The 23,094-nt window shown below is 30.1% G+C and overlaps 1 protein-coding gene across 1 annotated transcript; it reads left to right on the top strand.

Annotated features, from left to right (window-relative positions):
- Positions 1–321: 321 nt before the first annotated feature.
- LOC115884384 lies at positions 322–21,306 on the top strand. The gene is made up of 19 exons (XM_030902944.1): positions 322–587; positions 647–937; positions 1,029–1,176; positions 1,490–1,618; positions 1,741–1,964; positions 2,613–2,824; positions 2,879–3,120; positions 3,880–4,003; positions 4,710–5,009; positions 8,524–8,627; positions 8,679–8,932; positions 9,155–9,442; positions 12,219–12,372; positions 13,109–13,246; positions 13,303–13,526; positions 14,766–14,974; positions 15,270–15,511; positions 15,589–15,712; positions 20,942–21,306. Exons 1-19 carry the CDS (start codon positions 399–401, stop codon positions 21,273–21,275), a joined length of 3,930 nt encoding a protein of 1,309 aa, XP_030758804.1. The 5' UTR covers positions 322–398; the 3' UTR covers positions 21,276–21,306.
- The last annotated feature ends 1,788 nt before the right edge of the window (positions 21,307–23,094 follow it).

Below are 23,094 nucleotides of genomic sequence, written 5' to 3'. Positions count from 1 at the left end.
AATAAGTACGCTTAATAAATTTTTATACAGGATGGTCCTGTTTTAATTAGCTGAAAAACTGGATTTGAGCAACAAGACACAAAAATTTACGATCATTCACCCCAATGTTTAAAAAAATACAATTAAAATTAATAGAATATCCTAGCAACAGTTTGCAGTAGTCAGCAGCTGTATTCATAGCCTAATAATTTAGCTTATACAACAATAATCTTTTCATTAAAAAGCACTTGATTCCATGTTGATATAATTTTTTTCTACCGACTGAAGTCTTGCTAATAAAAATTATATCACCCTGTATCAATAAAATTCTTTATCGGGCTTGAGTTTATCGTGTGTCCAGGTTCATGGCAGTCTGCTAGCAGATGTGGTGAAGTGAATATATACATTCCAGCAACAGGATGTTACTAAATCTGTTGCTTATATTATCTTTATTGACTTTCGAAGTTTTAGCTTCGAAAAAGTTTCTTTTAGTCGATAAACTGAGACTGGACTTCCACGATCTTGAAAAGGAATTGTGGTCTAGCACTACAGATGATGAAACTGCGTTAGTAAGGAGGTTTTACGAATATGATCAAAAATTACAGCAGGTAATAAGAATATTAATAAAAAAAATCCTATTTTTTCCATTTTTAAATATTTTCCCCAGGTACCCGAAGACATAATTGAAAGCTTGGAACCTTTGACACATTTACCAGCTTTTCTAAACTTGTACGCCGAATTGAAGGCTATTCATTACAACTACGAAAGTTTCAGGGAATATCAGAAAGGTCTGCTTTCCAAGCTAGAGGACCACGAGTATATATCCCTTGACAGTATATTATACCATGTGAGAAATAAAAAAAGCGGCACGAAAGTATCGATAGAGCGAATTTTTGAAATTAGTGGAATTCTGGCAAATGGAACTAAAAATGATACTTTGATGATACAAATACCGGCGGTAAGGAATATTGAACAAAAAGACTAACAAAAATAACGAATAAACGACTTCTTAGATTTTTGTTGCTTAGGTTTTAAAAAATATATTTTAGATTTTGTGGAATAGTTTTTGGTGCAAGAACTACCAACAGTCACCGCAACAGCTCAGCTATAACCTGTACAATGTTTTCACGTTGGCTAACCTGAAAGCTTATGTCATGGAACAGTTTACTTGTTTTATTAAAAAACTATTTCAAGAAGGTATATTAACCTATATTTGATATCCATTATATATCAAGATATCATCATTAATCAATTTTTCAATAAATATGAACATTATGGGTCTCCATATCGTACTCCTTTGCCACTTGGGTATTCTGGGGTTGTTTTATATACCATTACTCTTAAAATACCGAATGATCGAAAAAAAAATGGCGTCCAGTTGGCTTGGAAATGACGATCGATGACATTCCCCATATAATTTTACATGTAAAATGACAGCGATCTTCATTTCATAGCCATCGCTGACGCCGTTTTTATTCTATCATACGGTATTTTATGTACATTTTTTTAGATGACGCTTTGAAGCAAGCGGAAATATCAAGAAAAGCATACGAAAAACGAGTGAAAAGTACAGTGAGTTTTCTAGATTTCGCCTTGCCCAACGACATTTGGAAATGTGATCCAAAACGATTCAAAGAAGGTAAAAATAAAACCATACATACCGCTTTTAAACACCATTATACATATATGTAGACAATATGAACGTATATACAGGTCCTATACCTGATTTAATAAGATTATTTGTGTGTGTTTTTTTTTCAGGTAAAAACTTCGAACAATTTACGCTGTTTCTTCAGGGCCACATACAGAACGAGGCGGACATGAGTCCGTCGAAAACTTGCAGAAACACTTGTTCCAATTATTATTCCACCAAAAGAGAGACCTGTTACGATCACACGAGCCTGTTCTGTCAAAAAGAACGACAGTGCAACGGAAGAATATACGAATGTATTTTTATCGAATCCAACGCAGATGTCTGTCTATCGGTAAAAATTATTTTTTTTCATCAAATATATAATTTGAATTTAGTCTGTCTGCGAAGATATATGACAGTGTCAGTTGTGTCTGTCATTTAAATTCAAAGATAAATTGTATGATATATCGATATTTTAAATAAATATTTTGATATATCGATATTTTGGCATACCGATAAATTCATGTATCGACATTTTGTTATATTGATATTTTGAAATATTTTGATACATCGATATTTTGTTAAATCGATATTTTGATATATCGATATATTGATATATCGATATTTTGATATATCGATATTTTGATATATCGATATTTTGATATATCGATATTTTGATATATCGATATTTTGATATATCGATATTTTGATATATCGATATTTTGATATATCGATATTTTGATATATCGATATTTTGATATATCGATATTTTGATATATCGATATTTTGATATATCGATATTTTGATATATCGATATTTTGATATATCGATATTTTGATATATTGATATTTTTGATATATCGATATTTTGATATATTGATATCTTTGATATATTGATATTTTGACCTATCGATACTTTGATATTATCGATTTTTGACCTATCGATATTTTGATCTATCGATATTTTTGATGAAGCTGGACTATAAATTCATTTTTTTCAGACTTCGCCATTGAGAAAATACGAATTTGTCAAATACAAGAGCGGACGAACTTTGGGCAAAAATAACTTTTGCAGCCATTTATTGCCTATAAAAAGTTGGACTAGATGGTTCGTCCGATGTCACTACTGCATGTGTATATGCGACGATAAACACGTGTTATCTGACAGATACATAAGTCTAAGATCTGTCAACGCAGACACAGAATATAACAGGTAAAGATTCAGATAGATTGTTCAGTCAAAACGATATAACCTAGCTTGTTATAGAGTTATCACAGGTGTGAGAGTGGTAAAAAAGAACAAAATCATTCACATACAAATCCAAGAAGGTAAATTATTGCCCTACGGTTTGATCGATCAGAATACAGTACGGTGGAAACCAGTTGATGATTACAAAATCACAGATCCTGGGGTATACAACAAAAAAGACTATTTTATGCTGACTTATTCAGAAAGAAGTATGGCTTTAGATGATATACAAGAAACCATGGAAGGTTATGTCGTAACAGGTAAAGTACAAAACAATAACGATTCATATCTAAACTATTTAATTTTAAACCATGAAGCTCAAGACATACAAAATAATTTGCTCAAAGTATCAAAAAAATATGACACGTGTTTTCTAGGGAAATATTAAAAACAAAGACATGTTTAGATATTAATCAAATATATTATAAGGCATTGAAGCCACATTTTTGAGATGGAGCTATACAAAATCCACGCAAGTCGGTCCTTTTCGTTCAACAGCTTTGAACTACGCAAGCGCGAGAAGTGCTTCGCGATTAGTTGATTTATTTCATACTAACCAATAGAAGTAGTTTTCTAAGTTTCCATCTACCACGTAAATCAATTTAGCGTCTGACTATTCGCGCCTTTACTTATAAATTTAAATTTAATCTCTGACATATTTAAACAAAAACAAGAAACGGATAGATATGATAAATATCGAAAATAACAGGTTGAAATACTGCCATTACCAATAAAAAAATAATATATTATACGTTATTAATATTTAGAGTTGTAAGTAAGTAGACAAATCAGATCGTTTTATTTGGCGCCTGCGCACGAACATCATGTTGAACGAAAAGAATAGACTTTTGCAAGATTGATATTCCTATTTCTTTTCTTCGGCTTCACTTTTCACTCATTGTGTAAATGCGGTACTAGCTATAGTCTTATAATATATTTGATATTAATTATAAATTACTCCCAAGAATTATTTTTCCTTTTTTTTGCAAACCAACACAATATTAACTTAAAAATTCTAGGAGTACGCTTCAATTTAATAAACGGAAGAATTTATTTTGTGGTCCATTTCAATTTGTTCAATTGGGCCAATGGTACAGTAGAGCAGAAGAAAGGTCATGATGTATACGGAACTACCCAAAGGAGGTGAGGCTAATCATATTTACGAGCATGTAAGAAAATCTATATCGATATTTTATTATTATCGATATTTTGTTATATCGATATATTGTTATATCGATATTTTGTTATATTGATACTTTGTTATATTGATATTTTGTTATATCGATATTTTGTTATACCGACATTTTGTTATATCGATATTTTGATGTATCGATATTTTGGTATATCGATATGTATTTTGATATATCAATATTTAGTATATCGATATTTTGGTATTTCATTATTTTATTAGATCGGTACTATGTCGATACTTTGACATCGATACTATATCGATATTTTGATATATCGATACATTATCGATATTTTGATATATCTATATTATATCGACCTTGTGCTATATCGATATTTTGGCATTTCAAAATTTTATTATATCGATATTTTATTAGATCGATACTAGATATTCTGAAATATCGATACTATATCGATATTTGGATGTATCGATATCATATCGATATTTTGGATGTATCGATTTTATATCGATATTTTGTTACATCGGTACTATATCGACATTTTGATATATCGATACTATTTCGACATTTTGATATATCGATACTATATCGACATTTTGATATATCGATACTATATCGATATTTTGATACATCGATACTATATCGATATTTTGATAAATCGATACATTTACACATCCCTAGCACACCTAACTTTTTTTCAGGTCGAAAATCGATCTGAAAAAGGCCGACGTGCCTACGAAATCACCGGGTCCGCCCTCCATGGTAAATTTCGGTAGTTCCGGGCAGTACTTGGAGTTTACGCACACAGATTTCGAAAGGGATGTGGCACAGACGGCGATTCCGTTTTTCGACGCTCAAGAGGTGGTCGCCAAGCCAGCCGTACCTTTAATGGGAGCCGGAATTTTATACAGAGGACGGGAATCTTACGGCGGTTTCGTAACGCCGATAATAAAGACCTACGACTATATAAAACACCTAGATAATTTCGTTTCTGACAAATGACAGTGACAAGTGATATACATTCCTGTCACTTCTTTAGTATAGCAGTCTCTGTCTACACATACCGAGCAAAAATGTGTCGCTCTGTATTAAGTATAGAAAGTTTTTCGAAAAATGTCTACTAAGTTTATATACCTAAAGCTACATCTACGCCTAATATTTTACCGCTCAGGTAAGACGGATTCTAGCATATACACTGGAAGATTCACCAGTGGTTTTAACAATAATTACAGCATTGTGTTTATCGAAAGTTTTTACAATTTAAGTTTCTGTCGTGAAACAAAAAAAAGTTCTCTGTTCGAGAATTTATTATTCTTATAATATTGTTACGGATTCCGTGTGTTCACTAATTTAAACTCACGATAAAGTACTTAACGAATATATTAAATAACAATATACGTAACAGGATGTACTAGGATGTACATATCACGACAGCACCTTAAATTTGAAAAAAAATCCCAGAAACTCATAAAATAAATTGGAATTGTTCCAATTATTAATCAAAAACTGTTAAAATTATTGTGTATCGAAGTTTGACGATGAATATCTTTTAAACCGTTAATTTAATCGACTGAGCATAAAAAACATTTTTGTAGAGCAGCGAATTTTTCGTGTATTATAATGATTTTTTGTTAACGAGTTATAAAATTCATAAGAAAAAAGAAATCTGCCTTTAACCTTCAATAACTTTCGAACGGTGAGGTTTACAAAAAAATTGTCAGAGACCTTTTTTGTAGAGAATTAATTTTCCTACAAATATATGAGACGAGATATGAATTTTTCTTTCTAATAATTAGGAAAAAATAGAAAACTGAAAGGCGAAAGAAAAATAGTCGATTTTTTTGACCCGCCCTAGTTTATAAGCGACTTAACAGCTTTTAATGTTGTATCATTATTTATATTGCAATTAAATTAATCTGTTTACGTTTTATATCTTTAGTTAAACTTGATTGTAACCGCCCAGTTTAAATATTATTATTTAAATAAACTGAACAAATCCAATATTATCGTTCTTTTTTACGATTTCCTGTAACATTGATATTCCACAACATTCTGGTTTCGATTTCCTCCAAACAAATTTTGATAACGTATTCATTGCCACAATAATATTATCAATATTTATTTTAAAATCGTTTAAAGGGAATGTCTTTTCTTTCCACTAGTTCGTTGTACAGGGTGGTCGAAATTGGTCTGTTTTAACAGAGAAAACCTATTTCCTGACTAGATAGAGCATTAATGGCTTAAACCGCCTGTTGATATTTTCACTGCCAACTGAGATACGGGGTCTTATTGAATTTTTTACCATTTTGAAAATTGTCCATAACTTTTTTATTTTGCGGAATAATAAAATTCTGTAAAAGCGTTATTAAGGCACTTTTTTAGGCACAATCCAGTGGCGTAGTCAGTTTTTTTCCATGCTTGCTGTTTTTGTCAGAAATAATAAAAAATATAATTTTTTAAATGGAAATCATAGTTTGGCTATGAACTTAAAAAAATGCTGGCGTTTTACCCTTTCCAATGATCTAAAATTATGGACATCTATTTCTAAGAATGAGAGAAATATTAGGTTTTTGATTCGAAGCGGGCCTTGATTTTGTGTTGGCCTATTTGCCTAATTATTTTTTATCGCAATTTAATATTCTATATTATTATTTATCTGCATAATTAAAGACTTTTGAAAAGGAAAATTAACATTCTATATTAGTATTAGTAATTACAATTGAAATCGATACAATAAACAAAGACAAGTACGTAAAAGTATTTTTTGAGTGACGAATATAGTTTTCTAAAAAAAAATCATCAAAGATGTTCAAACTAAGCACCCCCTTGTTGAATACACAATAAACAACTTTTGCGCACAGAGTTACAACGATTTATTAGGCGAACTGTAGCCTTCTGTAATTCTTCTCTCGTCCCAATGGTTCTTCCCTTATACAGGGTGTCCCAGAAATAAGTGCAAATATTTTAACTGGTAGTATAGTTCAACCCCAGAAACACGCCTATGAGGTTTTTTTGCGAAAAAAAAATGTTGAAAATTTAAAATGTTCCTTGACATTTTCTTGTTTTTGAAAAAACTTTTTAGTGCCACTTGTTTATTCACCTGAGATTTCTCTACGGTGTATCTAAACCTTGCAGTGTTGCAACCTCCTATGTTATCAACATTTTACATAGTTCTACATTTATAAATTCATAGACAAATTTCTACTCAAAAATTAGGATGTTAAATTTAATCTTTATCAGTGCTCATTATTAATAATTATTATAGAAAAAAAATCACATTAATTATTTTTAGTACTTACCCGTTCAATGAAAACTTAACAAAAACCACCGAAAATTAACTAAAACATTACGTTTATGACGATTACGAAAATGATTCATCATATTATTCACAACCAGGTCACAGAATAGAAATTCCTAAAATGTTTATCGTAATTTAGAATTCAATATATCGAAAACAGCGAATCCAACGAATAATCGATTAATTTCTGTTTTGTTTGTTTTCTTTCATGTTCTCTGTTTTATTTGAACCACTGATTTATAAAACACCTTGAAAAGCGCACATTACTTTGAATACCGTCTTTTATCGCCACTTTACGAACTACTTTCAATCCAAGAAAATACATGTTTCACTCAACAATTTTAAATACGTATTTTGTTTTTTCGCTATTTTTTCGATGTATTTCGACAGCCCAACCGTAGTGCGTCGGCCAAGAGTGCCACGTGTGAACTGGTCCTTTGAGCCGCGCCGTCGTGGCGGGCTTGCGTCGGACGACGATGTTAAGCAACGTTGCCGTAGTTACAACAATTTCAAATTCAAGACATTCAATCAAATTCGTATTAAATTTTAAAAATAAAACAGAGAAACATGAAAGGAAACAAACAAAACAAAAATGAATTGATTATTCGTCGGGCTGTTTTCGATATATTGAATTATGAATTACGATAACATTTTAGAAATTTCTTTTTTGTGGCCTTATCAATAATCAATTCATTTGTGTTTTGTTTGTTTCCTTTCATGTTTTTCTGTTTTATTTTTAAAATTTAATAAGAATTTGATTGCTTCGAGTGTCTTGAATTTGAAATTGTTGAAACTACGGCAACCTCGCATGACGCAAGCTCGACACGCCGGCGCGACAAAAGAGCAGTTACCAACCAGTGATGCGCCGACGGTTGGGCTGTCGACGGAATTGTCGAAATACATCGAAAAAATAGCGAAAAAACAAAACACGTATTTAAAATTGTTGAGTGAAACATGTATTTTCTTAGATTGAAAGTAGTTCGTAAAGTGGCGGTAAGAGACAATAATTCTCAACATTTATTCATTCAGAAAGGTATTCAAAGTAATGTGTAATGTGTGCTTTTCAAGGTGTTTTTCTATTTTTCCAAGGCTCCTTGATTAAAAGTTACTGTTTTTGACACAGCCATGGCACTCTAGATTGAACTTGTGTCATTTTCTATCGAATAAAGTAAAAAATTTGGCGTGCAGCTGTTTCTATGAATGTTTACATGGTCTAGGGTTTTCCATCAAAGCGACAAGAACCTCGATATCAGCGTCTTATCAACTAGCCAAAGTTTATCAATCGCCCACAACGATGTTCATGAAAGAGAAAAAAAAGAGTGTAAACAAGGCGTTCTGATAGTACAATCGGTACGACTGCTGCCTGTTTAAGATATCCAGTTCTTTTTCGGAACTGTGATGGTACACACACAATTTAAAATGTTTCGAATAATTTCATTATTTCTTCTCGCGGGCGCGATTGTTTGTAACGATGTAATTTTGGTGGACAGACTAAGAATGGAATTCCTGAATATGGAAGAAGAATTGTGGAAGTACGTGCTGTGGGAAACACCGAATATCGATCTCGGTGATTCGGAGTTGTATTTGGTGAACAAGTTTAGTGAATACGATGAAAGAATTAAACAGGTTTGTACAGTTCGAATATTTTTAAAGGTAGTATTACAGTTTAAAGAATATGTTTAAAACATCCTGTATATCATCCATTTATTTATAAAACATCCTGTATAACATGTGATTTAATAAAAAAAAGACAATATGTATGAACATTAATTTGAAATCGTTTCAGCAACAATTTCAGCGCATGCAGATTTCATTTCATAAAAAAATAATCCGATTTAAAATTCCCAGATGCCTGAAGATATTCTACTGGGCCTAAACCCTATCAAGCATATCCATTCCTTCATACTGCTCTATCCAGAATTGAGACAGACCGAAAATCTGTACGAAAAATTCAGGCAGTATTTGCAAGATCAAAAAAATGCCACTTTGGGCGACAAAAGAATCATAGAGAACATGGTGGACTCTGATGAAATCATCAGGGATATCTCAAACAAAAAAATGGGTGCTAATGTGACAGTTCATAACGTCTACGACCTGACGTTTGGTAGCGAGAACATGATTCTGAAAATATTCGAAGTAAGAATAGGTTTAGAGATACTGGATGGTTACCTTCATAACTTTCTTATTTTTTCAAAAAAAAATTGGGTGTGCACTATGCGCGCATATTTGAAAGAATAAAAAAAAATAGAGATAAAACTCAATAAAAACCACTTTTAATAAAAAAACGACGCGTGTTAACATCAGATAAACAAATTAGAATAAAAATGCCCCGAAGAAAAGTAATAGAAACAATTTTACAAGACAGGGTGCATCAGCTTCGTATACTATAAAGAAAATTAGGGATAAAACTCAATAAAAACCACTTTTAGCAAAAAACGACGCGTGTTTCTTGATAATTAACATCAGATAAACAAATTAGAATAAAAATGCCCCGAAGAAAAGTAATAGAAACAATTTTACAAGACCTGGTGCATCAGCTTCGTATACTATAAAGAAAATTAGGGATAAACCTCAATAAAAACCACTTTTAGCAAAAAACGACGCGTGTTTCTTGATAATTAACATCAGATAAACAAATTAGAATAAAAATGCCCCGAAGAAAAGTAATAGAAACAATTTTACAAGACCTGGTGCATCAGCTTCGTATACTATAAAGAAAATTAGGATAAAACTCAATAAAAACCACTTTTAGCAAAAAACGACGCGTGTTTCTTGATAATTAACATCAGATAAACAAATTAGAATAAAAATGCCCCGAAGAAAAGTAATAGAAACAATTTTACAAGACCTGGTGCATCAGCTTCGTATACTATAAAGAAAATTAGGGATAAAACTCAATAAAAACCACTTTTAGCTAAAAACGACGCGTGTTTCTTGATAATTAACATCAGATAAACAAATTAGAATAAAAATGCCCCGAAGAAAAGTAATAGAAACAATTTTACAAGACCTGGTGCATCAGCTTCGTATACTATAAAGAAAATTAGGGATAAAACTCAATAAAAAACCACTTTTAGCAAAAAAACGACGCGTGTTTCTTGATAATTAACATCAGATAAACAAATTAGAATAAAAATGCCCCGAAGAAAAGTAATAGAAACAATTTTACAAGACCTGGTGCATCAGCTTCGTATACTATAAAGAAAATTAGGGATAAAACTCAATAAAACCACTTTTAGCAAAAAACGACGCGTGTTTCTTGATAATTAACATCAGATAAACAAATTAGAATAAAAATGCCCCGAAGAAAAGTAATAGAAACAATTTTACAAGACCTGGTGCATCAGCTTCGTATACTATAAAGAAAATTAGGGATAAAGCTCAATAAAAACCACTTTTTAGCAAAAAAACGACGCGTGTTTCTTGATAATTAACATCAGATAAACAAATTAGAATAAAAATGCCCCGAAGAAAAGTAATAGAAACAATTTTACAAGACCTGGTGCATCAGCTTCGTATACTATAAAGAAAATTAGGGATAAAACTCAATAAAAACCACTTTTAGCAAAAAACGACGCGTGTTTCTTGATAATTAACATCAGATAAACAAATTAGAATAAAAATGCCCCGAAGAAAAGTAATAGAAACAATTTTACAAGACCTGGTGCATCAGCTTCGTATACTATAAAGAAAATTAGGGATAAAACTCAATAAAAACCACTTTTAGCAAAAAACGACGCGTGTTTCTTGATAATTAACATCAGATAAACAAATTAGAATAAAAATGCCCCGAAGAAAAGTAATAGAAACAATTTTACAAGACCTGGTGCATCAGCTTCGTATACTATATAAAGAAAATTAGGGATAAAACTCAATAAAAACCACTTTTAGCAAAAAACGACGCGTGTTTCTTGATAATTAACATCAGATAAACAAATTAGAATAAAAATGCCCCGAAGAAAAGTAATAGAAACAATTTTACAAGACCTGGTGCATCAGCTTCGTATACTATAAAGAAAATTAGGGATAAAACTCAATAAAAACCACTTTTAGCAAAAAACGACGCGTGTTTCTTGATAATTAACATCAGATAAACAAATTAGAATAAAAATGCCCCGAAGAAAAGTAATAGAAACAATTTTACAAGACCTGGTGCATCAGCTTCGTATACTATAAAGAAAATTAGGGATAAAACTCAATAAAAACCACATTTAGCAAAAAACGACGCGTGTTTCTTGATAATTAACATCAGATAAACAAATTAGAATAAAAATGCCCCGAAGAAAAGTAATAGAAACAATTTTACAAGACCTGGTGCATCAGCTTCGTATACTATAAAGAAAATTAGGGATAAAACTCAATAAAAACCACTTTTAGCTAAAAACGACGCGTGTTTCTTGATAATTAACATCAGATAAACAAATTAGAATAAAAATGCCCCGAAGAAAAGTAATAGAAACAATTTTACAAGACCTGGTGCATCAGCTTCGTATACTATAAAGAAAAATTAGGGATAAAACTCAATAAAAACACTTTTAGCAAAAAACGACGCGTGTTTCTTGATAATTAACATCAGATAAACAAATTAGAATAAAAATGCCCCGAAGAAAAGTAATAGAAACAATTTTACAAGACCTGGTGCATCAGCTTCGTATACTATAAAGAAAATTAGGGATAAAACTCAATAAAAACCACTTTTAGCAAAAAACGACGCGTGTTTCTTGATAATTAACATCAGATGAACAAATTAGAATAAAAATGCCCCGAAGAAAAGTAATGGAAACAATTTTACAAGACCTGGTGCATCTTCTCAAATCTCATTTTTTTATCTGAAAAAATAAAAAGTGGGGCGGAGACACTTTTAAAAACGCCCGGTATAATAATAAAATATTACGAAAAAAATATATTGTAGTTCCTTGAAGACGACTACTACTGCAAAGACATGTTCCAGTCTCAGAGACAGGTGTACTACAATTTGTACAATGCTGTAGCTTTGAATGGCCTTAAAAGTTACGTGATGCTACAATTCGTTAATCTGATGAGACAAGTTGAACAAGGAGGAAAAGGTATAGAATGTTCAGCCATCGTTTAACGTGACGTCATATATTTTTTGTCGAACCGTCTCAATCACTTGCCAACCAGATTAAAGAGACCGGTGAGGTCATTACGGCATTTTGTAAATTACTGCATATTCTTTGTAATTGTCATTGTCATTGGATTTAAGGTTATGATTGTAATTACGGGCATCGATATATGTCAAAACTAAAATTTGTTCCTGTAAAACAAAATTCAAATTTTTTTATTGCAAAAATACCTCAAAGATTTAAATAAAATGAACATGATCTTATTGCTAAGCTTATAAATAATTTTTCTCGCGAAAGAGACGCTGCTGTAGAACACTTTTGCCCGTGTACGCCGTATATGAAGTAAGTACAATGCGAAGGTGTAATATTCCTATATCAAATAAAAATTGATACCATTTTTAAATAATATAGCCATTTGTTGATGCTTTAAAAATATGAATTTCAACAGTTCAAAGGATTGGAATTAGAGGGATCGTAAGAGTTGAAGAAAAAATGAATAAAGGCCGAAAAAAAAACCGGAACTCGCTCAATCAATAATTTCGGAACGTACTTAAAATATTCTAAACAATACGAACTGATCTCAGACACACCCTAAAACTCGTATTTGGCAAATAATGATGACGTAACGATGAACGATGGCTGAACAGTCTTTACACCTAAAACTATAGATTTAAATGTTTTGATTTAGTAATTTTATTTAAACATAACTTTTTCCTAGGGAATTACACTGACGAAGCAATAATAATCAGGAACAATTTTGAAAGACGAGTTAACGAAACCATGACAGTCTTTCGAGGTGCCATGGAATTAGCAACTGATAAACTATGGAGGTGTGACCCAAAATACCACAGTTTAGGTGAGTTACTACCGAAAAAAAAATAGCAAACATAAAATATTGCTCTGTCTTTTTAGGAGAAACATACGACGAATTCACTAGACTGCTTCAAGGGCACGTGCAGAATGAAGTTGACATGAACCCGCGAGGTACATGTACCAAGAACTGCGCAGCTTACTACACGAGCAAAAATTACGGTTGTTACGATGAAGACAGCGATTACTGCACGAATATGGAGAAGTGCAACGGCAAAATTTTCGGCTGTAACTTCATCGAAAGCCACATGGAAATTTGCACATCTGTAAGTAAAAAAATGAAAAAAAAATTGGATGTGCACTATTTGCGCATATTTGAAATAAAACTTCTTACTAACAGCTATTGAGGCAAATTGAGGGATTTGAAGGATATATATTTTTTATGAATGCTTTTTACAAACTTCGAAAAAATTAGAGTTAATATAAAACCGTATACTATTCTAGCTTTATAATTTTATGTTTTTTTTTTAATTTTTATTAAAAACGATAATTCTATCACTGTGGCCATTAAACCAAAATACTACTACATCTATATCTCTGACTACTACTAAGCAACAATTTGTTTTGTGTGGTCTGTGGCCTGTTTTTGTTTAAATGATTTATTCGTTATTCATATTGGGGATTAATTTTTAAATTAATTTTAATCGTTAGGTAAACTCATAGAATATGTACAGGGTGTCCCACTAAGAATAGCTCTCGGCTGTATCTCGGAATGTATTAGCTGTAGCGGCTGCGGAAAAAAATAAATAAGCTTTTGAACGTAGACGCTAGGGGGCGTTGTCTTACAATTTAACAAACATTGCGCGTTTTTTCAAAAAAAATGCAATTGTATACGTAATTTTAGCTGACAGCAAAGAGTAGTAAAAGCTTAACAAGTAGCATTCTAACTTCAAAATACGATAGAAACAGTTAGTTTATTTTAAAATCGACAATATACCAGAATATCATAATACCAAATGTATAATTAAGATATTAATACATCTGGTATTATGGTATTCTGGTATTTCGTCGATTTTAAAATAAACTAACTGTTTCTATCTTATTTTTTTGTTAGAATGGGCCTAATCAAGAAGGCTACTGATACTGTATTGTAAAAATAAGGTAATTAAGGACTTATTTTTTGGTATTTATTATAATTTTGCTAATATCTTTGGTTTGAAAGAAAATATCAAAATGCGGTTTTCGCTGACTTTCTAAGCTTTTACTACTCTTTACTATCAGCTAAAATAACACATACTATCGTATTTAAATTTTTTGAAAAAACGCAAGTTCAAAGCAATTCAACGCAAGTTAAAAGCAAAGCAAGTTTATTATAATTATTTTCTTAGCCGCGGTATGGCATAGATCGTTACCCAGTGTTGCCCCAAGTTTTTTTTTCATCGGGGTAGATTATCACGAGATCATTCTTTAGTCATTGCGAGCACGTATTAACCTAACTTATATTTTTTAATACATTTATTCAATAATTAAAATCAGAATAGCCACCTTATGCGTATTTTTTTCAGAAAACACGCAGCAGAAGATACAATTTTATAAAATTCGAGAGCGGCAAGTACTACGGAAAGCAGTCAAGTTGCTGGAAGAAACCAGTTGACAGTTGGTACCGATGGTTCTTTCACTGTTCCTACTGTATGTGCCTTTGCGACGACCCCAACATCAATTCTGACAGATTCATCAACTTGAGACCTGTCCTATCAGACACCAAAAAGAACAGGTAATCTGTCATCAAAATAAACCATATCATATTACCCAAAACCAGTTTATAAGATTGTATTTTGTGTCCCCCTCTTTTGAGTTATAAATCACCATACAGTCTCAGTGCTGTAAGCCAGTATATGAGACGGTTTTACAGGGGTTTTTAATTCCTAAGAAAGGAATAGGGCCTTAATATATGGTCACACTGCCTTTAAATTTATTATACCATATTATTACTCTGAGTAATAATATGTAGCTCTGTCCGAAAGCCTGGACTAGCGTTTGAACGTAATAAATTTCGATTTTTATTCCAGGGTTGTCACAGGTGTGAGATTTGTCAAAATTGACAGAATAATGCATATTCAAATACAGGAAGGGCAACTGTTGCCCTTCGGATACATCAATCAATCGACAGTTCACTGGGTACCTGTCAATAGCTACAAAATAACAGACACCGGCGTTTTTGAAGGTAGAGATTTCTACATGATGTCATACGAGAAAAGATCTATGGCACTGGATGATGTAAAAATTGACAAACTGAACTATGTAGTTACTGGTAACGTTTAAAATTCTATATTAAAATTATTTCTCTGAGAAAAATATGAATATTTACTTTAAATTGGTGTTTTTTAGGTGTCAAATTTCAGGTTGTTGATAGTAAATTGAGACTGCAAATACATATTAACCCTGTTGATTGGAATGCAGGTTTGGTACTAAAAAGTGCTGACAATTATGTGTATAAAGCAACTGGTGGAGTGTAAGTACTTTTATCACTCTGTTTAATACATTTCTATCAAAAATTGTCAATTTTCAACTTTTTTCCATACATAATAGTCATGAAAATTGTCGATACGGATTTTTTGAAACTACTGTTATTAACTAATTAAAAGACGTAGAATTTGAAAATATAGTCCTTTTTGGTGGTACGAGTACGGTACTAGATGTAGGCGAACTTTCAAACATTTTCAAAAATTGTTCAAAAACAAGGGTTGAGAAAATCAAGTTTCTAATAAAACCAAAGCATTTAAACCTTTCAAGGTTTATATATTCTAAAAGTACATAAAATTTTGAACAAATCCTGAAATTTTCATAATTTTATTACTATGTTTCTAAAAAATAGGCAAAAATAGTCAATTTTTCAACTTTTTTCCTTACATAATATAGTCATGAAAATTGTCGATTTTGGTCAAGTCACCGATTTGATGAAACTACTGTTATTATTAACTAATTAAAAGACGTATAATTCAAAAATATAGTTCTTTTTGGTCGTACGAGTACGGTACTAGGTATATGCGAACTTTCAAATATTTTCAAAAATTGTTCAAAAACAAGGGTTGAGAAAATCAAGTTTCTAATAAAACCAAAGCATTTTAAACCTTTCAAGGTTTATATATTCTAAAAGTACATAAAATTTTGAACAAATCCTGAAATTTTCATAATTTTATTACTATGTTTCTAAAAAAATAGGCAAAAATAGTCAATTTTTCAACTTTTTTCCATACATAATATAGTCATGAAAATTGTCGATTTTGGTCAAGTCATCGATTTGATAAAACTACTGTTATTATTAACTAATTAAAAAACGTAGAATTCGAAAATATAGTTCTTTTTGGTCGTACGAGTACGGTACTAGGTATATGCGAACTTTCAAATATTTTCAAAAATTGTTCAAAAACAAGGGTTGAGAAAATCAAGTTTCTAATAAAACCAAAGCATTTAAACCTTTCAAGGTTTATATATTCTAAAAGTACATAAAATTTTGAACAAATCCTGAAATTTTCATAATTTTATTACTATGTTTCTAAAAAATAGGCAAAAATAGTCAATTTTTCAACTTTTTTCCATACATAATATAGTCATGAAAATTGTCGATTTTGGTCAAGTCACCGATTTGATGAAACTACTGTTATTATTAACTAATTAAAAGACGTAGAATTCAAAAATATAGTTCTTTTTGGTCGTACGAGTACGGTACTAGGTATATGCGAATTTTCAAATATTTTCAAAAATTGTTCAAAAACAAGGGTTGAGAAAATCAAGTTTTTAATAAAACCAAAGCATTTAAACCTTTCAAGGTTTATATATTCTAAAAGTACATAAAATTTTGAACAAATCCTGAAATTTTCATAATTTTATTACTATGTTTCTAAAAAATAGGCAAAAATAGTCAATTTTTCAAGTCATTTTTTTTAATCATAAAAATTGTCGATTTTGGTCAAGTCATCGATTTGATAAAACTACTGTTATTATTAACCAATTAAAAGACGTAGAATTCAAAAATATAGTTCTTTTTGGTCGTACGAGTACGGTACTAGGTATATGCGAACTTTCAAATATTTTCAAAATTGTTCAAAAACAAGGGTTGAGAAAATCAAGTTTCTAATAAAACCAAAAGCATTTAAACCTTTCAAGGTTTTATATATTCTAAAAAGTACATAAAACTTTGAACAAATCCTGAAATTTTCATAATTTTATTACTATGTTTCTAAAAAATAGGCAAAAATAGTCAATTTTTCAACTTTTTTCCATACATAATATAGTCATGAAAATTGTCGGTTTTGGTCAAGTCACCGATTTGATGAAACTACTGTTATTATTAACTAATTAAAAGACGTAGAGTTCGAAAATATAGTTCTTTTTGGTCGTACGAGTACGGTACTAGGTATATGCGAACTTTCAAATATTTTCAAAATTGTTCAAAAACAAGGGTTGAGAAAATCAAGTTTCTAATAAAACCAAAGCATTTAAACCTTTCAAGGTTTATTAATTCTAAAAGTACATAAAACTTTGAACAAATCCTGAAATTTTCATAATTTTATTACTATGTTTCTAAAAAATAGGCAAAAATAGTCAATTTTTCAACTTTTTTCCATACATAATATAGTCATGAAAATTGTCGATTTTGGTCAAGTCACCGATTTGATGAAACTACTGTTATTATTAACTAATTAAAAGACGTAGAATTCAAAAATATAGTTCTTTTTGGTCGTACGAGTACGGTACTAGGTATATGCGAACTTTCAAATATTTTCAAAAATTGTTCAAAAACAAGGGTTGAGAAAATCAAGTTTCTAATAAAACCAAAGCATTTAAACCTTTCAAGGTTTATATATTCTAAAAGTACATAAAATTTTGAACAAATCCTGAAATTTTCATAATTTTATTACTATGTTTCTAAAAAATAGGCAAAAATAGTCAATTTTTCAACTTTTTTCCATACATAATATAGTCATGAAAATTGTCGATTTTGGTCAAGTCACGGATTTGGTGAAATTACTGTTATTATTAACTAATTAAAAGACGTAGAGTTTGAAAATATAGTCCTTTTTGGTGGTACGAGTACGGTACTAGATGTAGGCGAACTTTCAAACATTTTCAAAAATTGTTCAAAAACAAGGGTTGAGAAAATCAAGTTTCTAATAAAACCAAAGCATTTAAACCTTTCAAGGTTTATTTATTCTAAAAGTACATAAAATTTTGAACAAATCCTGAAATTTTCATAATTTTATTACTATGTTTCTAAAAATAGGCAAAAATAGTCAATTTTTCAACTTTTTTTCCATACATAATATAGTCATGAAAATTGTCGATTTTGGTCAAGTCACCGATTTGATGAAACTACTGTTATTATTAACTAATTAAAAGGCGTAGAATTCGAAAAAATATAGTTCTCTTTGGTCGTACGAGTACGGTACTAGATATATGCGAACTTCCAAATATTTTCAAAAATTGTTCAAAAACAAGGGTTGAGAAAATCAAGTTTCTAATAAAACCAAAGCATTTAAACCTTTCAAGGTTTATATATTCTAAAAGTACATAAAATTTTGAACAAATCCTGAAATTTTCATAATTTTATTACTATGTTTCTAAAAAATAGGCAAAAATAGTCAATTTTTCAACTTTTTCCATACATAATATAGTCATGAAAATTGTCGATTTTGGTCAAGTCACCGATTTGATGAAACTACTGTTATTATTAACTAATTAAAAGACGTAGAATTCGAAAATATAGTTCTTTTGGTCGTACGAGTACGGTACTAGGTATAGGCGAACTTTCAAATATTTTCAAAAATTGTTCAAAAACAAGGGTTGAGAAAATCAAGTTTCTAATAAAACCAAAGCATTTAAACCTTTCAAGGTTTATATATTCTAAAAGTACATAAAATTTTGAACAACTCCTGAAATTTTCATAATTTTATTACTATGTTTCTAAAAATAGGCAAAATAGTATTTTTCAACTTTTTCCATACATAATATAGTCATGAAAATTGTCGGTTTTGGTCAAGTCACCGATTTGATGAAACTACTGTTATTATTAATTAAAAGACGTAGAATTCGAAAATATAGTTCTTTTTGGTCGTACGAGTACGGTACTAGGTATATCCGAACTTTCAAATATTTTCAAAAATTGTTCAAAAACAAGGGTTGAGAAAATCAAGTTTCTAATAAAACCAAAGCATTTAAACCTTTCAAGGTTTATATATTCTAAAAGTACATAAAATTTTGAACAAATCCTGAAATTTTCATAATTTTATTACTATGTTTCTAAAAAATAGGCAAAAATAGTCAATTTTTCAACTTTTTTCCATACATAATCTAGTCATGAAAATTGTCGGTTTTGGTCAAGTCACCGATTTGATGAAACTACTGTTATTATTAATTAAAAGACGTAGAATTCGAAAATATAGTTCTTTTTGGTCGTACGAGTACGGTACTAGGTATATCCGAACTTTCAAATATTTTCAAAAATTGTTCAAAAACAAGGGTTGAGAAAATCAAGTTTCTAATAAAACCAAAGCATTTAAACCTTTCAAGGTTTATATATTCTAAAAGTACATAAAATTTTGAACAAATCCTGAAATTTTCATAATTTTATTACTATGTTTCTAAAAAATAGGCAAAAATAGTCAATTTTTCAACTTTTTTCCATACATATATAGTCATGAAAATTGTCGATTTTGGTCAAGTCACCGATTTGGTGAAACTACTGTTATTTAATTAAAAGACGTAGAATTCGAAAATATAGTTCTTTTGGTCGTACGAGTACGGTACTAGATGTAGGCGAACTTTCAAACATTTTCAAAAATTGTTCAAAAACAAGGGTTGAGAAAATCAAGTTTCTAATAAAACCAAAGCATTTAAACCTTTCAAGGTTTATATACTTATTCTAAAAGTACATAAAATTTTGAACAGATCCTGAAATTTTCATAATTTTATTACTATGTTTCTAAAAAATAGGCAAAAATAGTCAATTTTTCAACTTTTTTCCATACATAATATAGTCATGAAAATTGTTGACTTTGGTCAAGTCACCGATTTGGTGAAACTACTGTTATTATTAACTAATTAAAAGACGTAGAATTCGAAAATATAGTTCTTTTTGGTCGTACGAGTATGGTACTAGATATATACGAACTTTGAAATATTTTCAAAAATTGTTCAAAAACAAGCATTGAAAAAATCGAATTTATAATAAAACCAAAGAATTTTACTCTTTCAAGACTTACATATTCTAAAAGTACATAAAATTTCGAACAAATCCCGAAATTTTTATTATTTTATCACTCTGTTTACTATGTTTCCAAGCTCGCCGAAATCGAGTAAAAAATAGTCAATTTTTCGACTTTTTTCCGTACATTATAGTCATGAAAATTGACGATTTTGGTCAAGTCATCGATTTTGAATATGAATATATGGATCTTTTTGGTCGTACTAGATGTAGGCATACATGAACGACAGCAAGTTGCACAAGTAAAAAATAACTATTTTTGAACCTCCTTGCGAAAATTCACAATAATTCCCTATAATTCCAGTCCTATCACAATATCTTTCCAGATTTAAACACTTTGCAAAAAACGAATAATATAAACAAGAAACAGCATAAAAATACACTCGGAAATGAAAAAATCAATTCAAATAAAATTCATGGCGATTACAAATATAGGAAAATTAGTTTGAAAGAAGTTATTTTTTTTTAATTTTATAGAAACAAGGTGTCGGTAAGTTCGAATGCAGACATCCCAACACTGGCCAAAAACACTGAAGTGGACATAGGCAACAATGCATACGTCGAGTTCACTCATACAGGCTTCGAAGCTGACGCAGCCCAGACCACCATACCCTTTATCGACATCCAACCAGTCTACAACGACCCAGCGGTGCCTTTGAAGGGCGTAGGGGTACAGTACCGAGGTACGAAGGGTTACGGAGGGTTCATCGCACCCACAATACACTCGTACGACTTTAGCAAGCTATTGCTTGTTAGATTTCCAAAGTACGACTTCAGAACTAACTCGCCTTATGAGATAGAAGTCAACTAGGGTCAAGAAAATCAGTGAAAATACTGAACGTTATTATACTCCTGATATTTTTTACAATTTTTAAAATCAATAAGAAAAATATCAATATTATATCAATTCAGCACATTTGTATTTTTTTGTAATTTATGTAATATGTTCTCCTTAAGACTGTATCAAATATTCAATAGTTCATAAGTTTATCTCATTTCAATAATTATGATAGTTAACAAAAACATAATTATGATAAGTAAAGTAGTTTCATTTAATACATCTTCATAAATAACGTTTTTATACTCTTGCTATAGCACAGAGCTATAAATTTTTTTAATTGCTTGTTTAATTTTAACGTTAAGTGTGTGGCCGAAGGAAATATACAGAGTTGTTCACTAACATACGACACGGAGTATTGTAGCTAAACGATGAGATTTTTACAAATTGTAAGTTTTGGGTTCGATGAAGGACTATTAGATGTACAATTTAAAAATAATTTTACAAGATACAGAGTGTCCCAAATAAGTAAAAAATATCAAAGTTGTATTTTTTTAAATGCAACACCCTGTATATTATTACATTTTTAGTTTCTACGATTAAAATAAAGGTAAATTTGATTAAGATTTATTATACTTAAACCTTACCGTTTTTGAAATATTTTCAATTTTGTGAAATTGCAGTAAAAATTTTAAGGCTTCATTTCTCCAAGGGTATCAAAGTTTCTAATACTAAATATTTACTGAAGTTTATTTACTGATCAGTTGTTGTGTTGCAATAATAAAAATAATACTACCTTATACAGAGTGTCTAAAAAATTATTTTAAATAATTATTAGCTTCAAACGGCAATAACTTGTTTAATTTAAATGGAACACCCTGTATATTTTACGAGAATCAGATGCACAATTTAATTGTCTATCAAATTATATTATACCGTTTTTTACCTATCTCTTTAAGTTTCCGTAGAAAATGCATTTTCTTGTAATTTAGAACTTATTTATCAATATACCCATGGACTATTGACATTTTAGATTATTTTTAAAGATGTACCAAATTTTTAAAGAGTATAGATACTAATATTGTCGATATAATTCGTTTATTTCATTAAAAAATAAAAAAAAAACTGTTTAAATATTTGTTAAAGAGGATCAATTAATATGATGCCAGTATTCAAACTACATTAACTGACTGTTTGCGTTGATTAATAATAATTGCTCCAAATACTAAAAAACTGAATTTTGTACGGGCATTAGACAGTGTGATAAAAAGTAACACCTTAAAAATGATATTTCATATTTAATAAATGCTTATTTATAACAACAGAGACTTTAATTTGATAACTTATTATTATATTGATTTCTGATTCAAATCCACATTTATTTATAATAATTTATTAACGAACACAATTAAGTATGTAATTAATTAGTATATGGGCGGAAATAATGATGTTATATTTAATTAATGGTATACTCTTTTATAAAGATTTAAATAGTTTTCTTTTTGCATACAAATGAGCTAGTAATATTATCGTTTTGCTATTGTTATTATCGTTTGAAAACTTGAAGGGATAGGTAAAAATGGTATAATACAATTTGATAGACAATTTAATTGTGCATCTGACTCTCCTAAAATATACAGGGCATTCCATTTAAATTAAAGAAGTTATTGGCGTTTGAAGCTAATAATTATTTAAAATAAATTTTTAGACACTCTCTATAAGGTAGTATTACTTTTATTATTGCAACACAATAACTGATCAATAAATAAACTTCATTAAATATTTAGTATTAAAAACATTGATACCCTTTGGTTCTCTGAAGCTTTAAAATTTTTACTGCAATTTCACAAAA

This window comes from Sitophilus oryzae, unplaced genomic scaffold (genome assembly GCF_002938485.1).
Source record: "Sitophilus oryzae breed Bouriz unplaced genomic scaffold, Soryzae_2.0 scaffold_227_pilon_pilon, whole genome shotgun sequence".
Classification (NCBI taxonomy): domain Eukaryota; kingdom Metazoa; phylum Arthropoda; class Insecta; order Coleoptera; family Curculionidae; genus Sitophilus; species Sitophilus oryzae.
The sequence above is the reverse complement of the archived record's forward strand: the minus strand, read 5'-3'. Positions and strand labels throughout refer to the sequence as shown.